The 6,476-nt window shown below is 32.1% G+C and overlaps 1 protein-coding gene across 1 annotated transcript; it reads right to left on the bottom strand.

Moving 5' to 3' along the window:
* Positions 1 to 3,538: 3,538 nt before the first annotated feature.
* LOC145167457 (calmodulin-7) lies at positions 3,539 to 5,611 on the bottom strand. The gene is made up of 2 exons (XM_079086668.1): positions 5,443 to 5,611; positions 3,539 to 4,181 (listed from the first exon to the last, which is right to left on the bottom strand). The coding sequence occupies exons 1-2, from the start codon at positions 5,516 to 5,518 to the stop codon at positions 3,808 to 3,810; spliced, it is 450 nt and encodes a 149-aa protein (XP_078942794.1). The 5' UTR covers positions 5,519 to 5,611; the 3' UTR covers positions 3,539 to 3,807.
* Positions 5,612 to 6,476: the final 865 nt, after the last annotated feature.

The following is a 6,476-nucleotide window of genomic DNA, read 5'->3' as shown; positions in this document are numbered from 1 at the left end:
TAAAATATACTTGTGCGACCCCTGGAGCTTAACCCATAGTCATTGGCGAGTCCATAGGCAGTGGCGAATCCAGGATTCAAACTCACATGTGTCCAAATTAATGTGACAAAATGAAAAAGGTCGGAATTCTTTAGTCATTGGTTGAATTATCAATAATATCATTTAAGACCATTATATGATAAAATTTTAGTATAAAAATCATTTATGCACACGTGATGTGTACGTTATGCCCGACGTGCATTCTTACCCCAGATTCCCGAAGATTGTGGGTGACGTGGCCTAACGAGAGAGTGACATGTGGTGACTCCCGGATGGAGCCAAGAAGCTCAAGCGCGGCGTGCACAGATATTTGTGCCGCGTGCACTCAAAAACTCTGCTATAAATAGAGGTATCTGCAGACCCCATCTGCACACCCATCTAAAGCATCTCTCTCCCTCTCTCTTTCTCTCTATATATATATATATATATATATATATATATATATATATATATATATATATATATATATATATATATATATATATATATATATATATATATATATCAGATCGAAGCCATTCCATCCCGAGGCAATCTTTGAAGTCTCGAGCCCCGAATCTACCCTACATCAAAGTATCATGCTACTAGGGTGAGTTTCATGACCCTATTTTTACTGTTTTCCAATGCTTTATGGGGGGGGGGGGGGATACATACTATAAAACTATTTCAAAGATTTTATGAAAGTATTATTATTTGTAATATATCAATAGTTTTAATAATTCATGCAACGTTAGGATAATATTATGTCTGGTAGTTACCTTGCCTAAGCTTTAAGAATGATATTATGTCTAGTGGTTATAATGCCTAAGATTACACTAGAAGATTATACATAGTGTTTATGTTGACTTATTCCTTAGAACAACCTAGTTTTCTAGTTGTTATGCTGCAAAACTTAAGGATATGCAATGTACTTAGTTGTTACTCTGCCATAATATCCTATCAATATCAAGAATATAATAATTATTTTATGGATATGGTATAATATACGTATCAGAATAATTATGGAATAAGACTATATTAAAGGAAAACTTAAGGATATACAATGTACTTAGTTGTTATTCTTCCCTAATATCCTATCAATATCAAGAATATAATATAATAATTATTTTATGGATATGGTATAATATATATACGTACCAAAATAATTATGGAATGAAACTATATTAAATGAAAACTTAAGGATAAGCAATGTACTTAATTGTACCATGCCCTAATATCATATCAAAGATATCAAAGCAAATATAATTATTATATATATATATATATATATATATATATATATATATATATATATATATATAATTATGTAAGGAAAATTATATTAATGGAAAAACAAAAGGAAAGAATAACAAAGATAATAATCATACTTTAAGGTTTATCAAATTAAGTGTTAAATGAGACATATTTTTTTTGAATTACCATTATTCACTTTAACTTATTTAAAATTTTTTATATGAATATTTAAGTCCATTGATAGCTTTTATGTAAGGAAATTATATTAAGACAAGTATAACATAAAATTTTAGTATATAAATCATGGGTTTAGGTTCTGTTTAGTCGTTAAACTTTTATGGGTATTTTAGTTTTGTTCTTATACTTTGGTTAAGCTAAAATCATTAACTGAGCTTGTTTATTTTTATTTTTTTCATTTTAGTCGGTCCAACCGATGATAACTGATGTAAGTAATGTGGCTGCTGACATTTACATTGAACAATGTCATCGATGTTATAACTAGAATTCAACATTTCTTGGTGTTTTAGTTTAGTTATTATATTTTGTTTAAATTACCATTAGTTATTTAGCTTATTTAAAAAAAATGATGAATATTTAAGTCCATTGATAGCCAATTTTTCCAAGCCTCCATTGGACTTTCCTGGCTAGGTTTTTATTGAATCAATATCTATATGTATATATTTGAATGATGACTAGTCAAGAGGAAGTGTTATCAATACATATTATTCTAATGCTTTTACTTTTAACTCCTACAAGGTTTGAGTTTTACATATTTATATTTATATAATCTAATTCTATCCCTTCAGGCTTTCCTATTGAATGTTTATTCCTTTATAAATAAAGATCTTACATGTATGTTTGAGATATGAACAAAAATAAAACATTCTCTATATATTATCTCTATCTATATTACTTGGTATTTGTTATACAATATTTTTATCTTACTTTTGATCAATACTACTTCAGCTTAAGTAAACTAACTCTTTTTACAAAAAGAAAAACCTTATTTTTTATATCCCATGCTTGAATCTTTGTGATTATGTTTCAATGAAATAGATAGATGATATTTTTTTTTGAAACGATGAATGATGATGATATATGATATATATAAAACTAGAACCAATAGCAAGAAGCTATGGGAAGGTACAAAACAAGAGAATACTGAGGCATAAATACAACAGAGGAGAAGATCTAGAAAGAAAAAGAAAGAAGAAACAATCTGGAACAGTTATCCAAGAGGGTGACAACTCCATTCTGGCCAAATTTTCCCTGAATTTGCATCATTCAAACGCCTGTAAGATAATAGAGTCTGTTGTTTTTGTGGGGGAAACATATGATCTATTGAAAAGTTTCTCATTGCGAGCCAACCAGATGTTCCAAAGAGTTGAGTAAAAAATCACAGATTCTGTTGCAATACCACATACGTGGCAATTTGTATGAATTACCAAAATACCCCTGTGACTGAGTGTGTCTGAAACATGAATTCTCCCCAGATTAGCCCTCCAAACGAAACACCTTACTTTGAGGGGTATGAGACTCGACTAACATATCGGGGAAGCAATGTGATAGGAACATGCAGAATCCACCATTCGTCTCATAACTTTCATAAGATACTTTCCTTCAGGATATTAAAATGAAAACCAATTTTTGAGGAATACGAGACTCGACCAACTATTTTTTTATACTATACGTATAATTATAGTATAAAAGATAGTGTAAACACTAAAGTCCTCCATCCCATTACACTATATTTAACACTAAAAAAATACTCTAGGTATATTGTTCTTTTATTCAACACTATATATAGTGTTACACTAAAATCCAACACTATATATAGTGTTAAATATAATGTAGGGTTGGAACATAATAGTGTAATTTATAGTGACATGTTGGCGCCAACAGGTACACCAAGATATGATAAGCAACGGAAATCTAAGCTACATTGTTCTTGAAAAGCGCGTATCACACATGGTTGTCTTGGTGTACCATGTTCATTTAATCGACATCATTTATCTGATTTGAGTTCCACACGAAACTAACAAAACTTTATGATATTTTCAATTATAACGATTGAGATCCGGAGTGAATCTATGTCCCATTTTGTTCAAATGGGGTAAATTAGGAATTTTTGTCACGTCAGCATCAAGCAAAGTACAAACCAATCACATTACAATTCATTATGTGGCATCAAATTCTAGTAAAAGAATCATCAAACACCTCAAGTTATAATAAAAACAATTGAGAACGCACCATGAAACAACAACAATGGCAAAAACGACTCGATTAATAAATAGCAAAACAAAGTACTCCAAATCGTTCTAGGTTTATAAACCAATATCAAGACATAAAAAAAAAACAAGACTACTAACACAACCTACTAACCAAAATACATAATTAAAAAAAAAGTAGTTAATAACGCAACACTACGGGAAAAAAAAAAAACACAACCAAAATAAAAACCCAAACAAAAGACTTCAACTTTTTTTCTTTCTTTTTTCAACTCAATTTTTAAAATTTAAAAAATATTAAAAACACTCACTTAGCCATCATAACCTTAACAAACTCCTCATAGTTAATCTGACCATCACCATCCACGTCAGCCTCACGGATCATTTCATCAACCTCTTCATCGGTCAACTTTTCACCAAGATTGGTCATGACGTGGCGGAGTTCAGCTGCAGAAATGAAACCATTTTGGTCCTTATCGAAAACCCTAAAAGCTTCTTTGAGCTCCTCTTCGGAATCCGTGTCCTTCATTTTGCGGGCCATGAGGTTGAGAAACTCCGGGAAGTCGATTGTCCCGTTACCGTCGGCATCGACTTCGTTGATCATGTCTTGGAGTTCCGCTTCGGTTGGGTTTTGTCCGAGCGATCTCATCACGGTTCCGAGTTCTTTGGTTGTGATGCAACCTGTAAAAACAAAAGAAAATAATTATACTGATGGGACTGAGAATGATGTCAATTGTCCCATCCAAAAAATAAGACAACATCTCGTGTCAGTGTCCCATCCAAAAAGATGGGACAACATCTCGTGTCAGTGTCCCATCCAAAAAGATGGGACAACATCTACATCTGACACAGTCAATGTCCTAGAATATGGACATTGACTAAAAAGATGGGACATTGACAGACAATGTCCCATAAAAAAAGATGGGATAAGTCAAGTAGACTTAAAAAGTTTGTCAAAGTCCCATCACATCTTCTCCATATCAGTATATGCTACATGGTATACTGATATGAGAGAATGAGGAACGGTGGAGGGATATTTTCTATGACCAAAAAGGTATTGATGGCTTTCATAACATAAACAAAAACAACAAACGCAAGTTCATATCCCATATTTTTGGGTGGGACAAAAAATTGACACCTGTCGCAGTCTTATTCCAATGAATGTCAAATGCACTACAATTTGTCCGTTCAGTTTGTTTATCAAATGATAAATTTAGATTTCTAAAACCATTTTTGTGTATGGTCCAAATGCAAATGGAATCAAGTACACATAATTTAATTTACTTCATGGCTAAACATGAGCATCATTCTAAAGGTCTCATCAACACACAACTAAAAATACTTACAAGACTTGGAATTCTAAACAAATAGTCATGTGAGACAGGTTGTTAGTTTGTAACAAACTCGATCACCTAAATTAGAGAACATAAGCAATATATACACAAGGTTCTCATCTTTTTACACTAAGATACTAAACAGAATCAAAACCTTAATAAGCAATTTGATGGAAACGATCTCTTCTAGCACATGAAGTCCTAAAGCAATCATCTTTAAAAACGAAACAGATCTAACAAGATACAGATACGAAAGCCTTTTCCTTTTGATTTCATACACGATAAACACTTAAATTCTAGAAAATCAGCCATCCTCGAAGATGGAAATCGGGGATAATTCAGGAAAGAATCCCGATTGATCGTTGATTTTTCACAAATCGAAATCGTCTCCAAGTCAGAAAATTGATCGAAAGACCGAAAAGTCAAACAACAAAGATATTTAAAAATCAACAATTAAAAACCAGATCTGGAAAGAGGAGATGCTCAGATATATTATAACGATTCTTAAACTGATTGTCGTGCTGCAAGATATTCAATTATATAAGTGGGTGAAAGACAAAAGATGATTAATAGATTAGATAACAAAGGAAAGGAATTTAGATACTGACCATCTCCATCCTTATCGAATAGGCTGAACGCCTCCTTGAATTCAGAGATCTGATCATCGGTAAGCTGATCGGCCATTGTTGATGAATGAGCGAGAAGAGAGGGTTCGCAGAATTGAATGAAGAAAGAGAGGAGGATACAACTCAGCGACTATGGTGAGGGGAGGCGGGCTGTGGAATATATAGAAGAGTGGTCCTCGACGCATCTGATGCTTCCTCCCTCCATCGTGCCACGTTTTTACCATATTGCCCTTCACATTGTTTTAACTTTTTTTGTGATGTTTCTCAATTGGTCCTCCTACTTCATAACTTCTTTCACTATGTCCTACAACATTTATTTAGTTATTACAACTTACAAGTACTTCTACCATAAATATGTTTTATATAGAGAAAACAACAAACACAATCAACCTTTTTCAAATAAAAAAATGAGAAAAAATCTTATAGTAACCACCTATTTCGTAGGTCCAACGGTGAACCAGCTATGAAATGCTTTAAAATGTTATTGTAGTAGGTCCTGCAAAATTAATTTATATGAAAGATGACTTATCAGTTTTTTTTTTCGTTTTTCATTGAAAATGTACTTTGAAATTTCTTCAAACACGGATCAAGGTTCAAGTTTTGTATTATAGGTAATGCTTCTTAGTGTGGGAATTGGCCATATCTTAGTATAAATTTAAGTTTTTAATATATTTTTCAGTAAGTAAGTAACTTTTAGAGTGAGAAATGTGTTGGAAATTTTGATGTGATTTTTATTGAAATAGGCTACATTAATTTCATGAGTTATCATTTTTACCATTCTTTGCGAAAAACTTTAAGAAATCATAAAGATAGACACATCATGATTTTCACGAAGTACCACAAGAATTTCAATAAGGCTGGAGGGAGCGGTGTCATCGAAACTGCACTCCCTTCATTGCTACATAGGTGTCACATTACTTTTTATCACAAAAGTATCGTTATTTATCACACCCAGGAGTGGTGCCACACTTTATTTAAAAAAAAAACAATTTAAATAAAAACTTTAATTTTCATAA

This window comes from Lactuca virosa, chromosome 3, assembly GCF_052849685.1.
Source record: "Lactuca virosa cultivar CGN04683 chromosome 3, Lactuca_virosa_CGN04683_v6, whole genome shotgun sequence".
NCBI lineage: Eukaryota > Viridiplantae > Streptophyta > Magnoliopsida > Asterales > Asteraceae > Lactuca > Lactuca virosa.
This window is presented reverse-complemented; position numbering and strand designations above follow the sequence as displayed.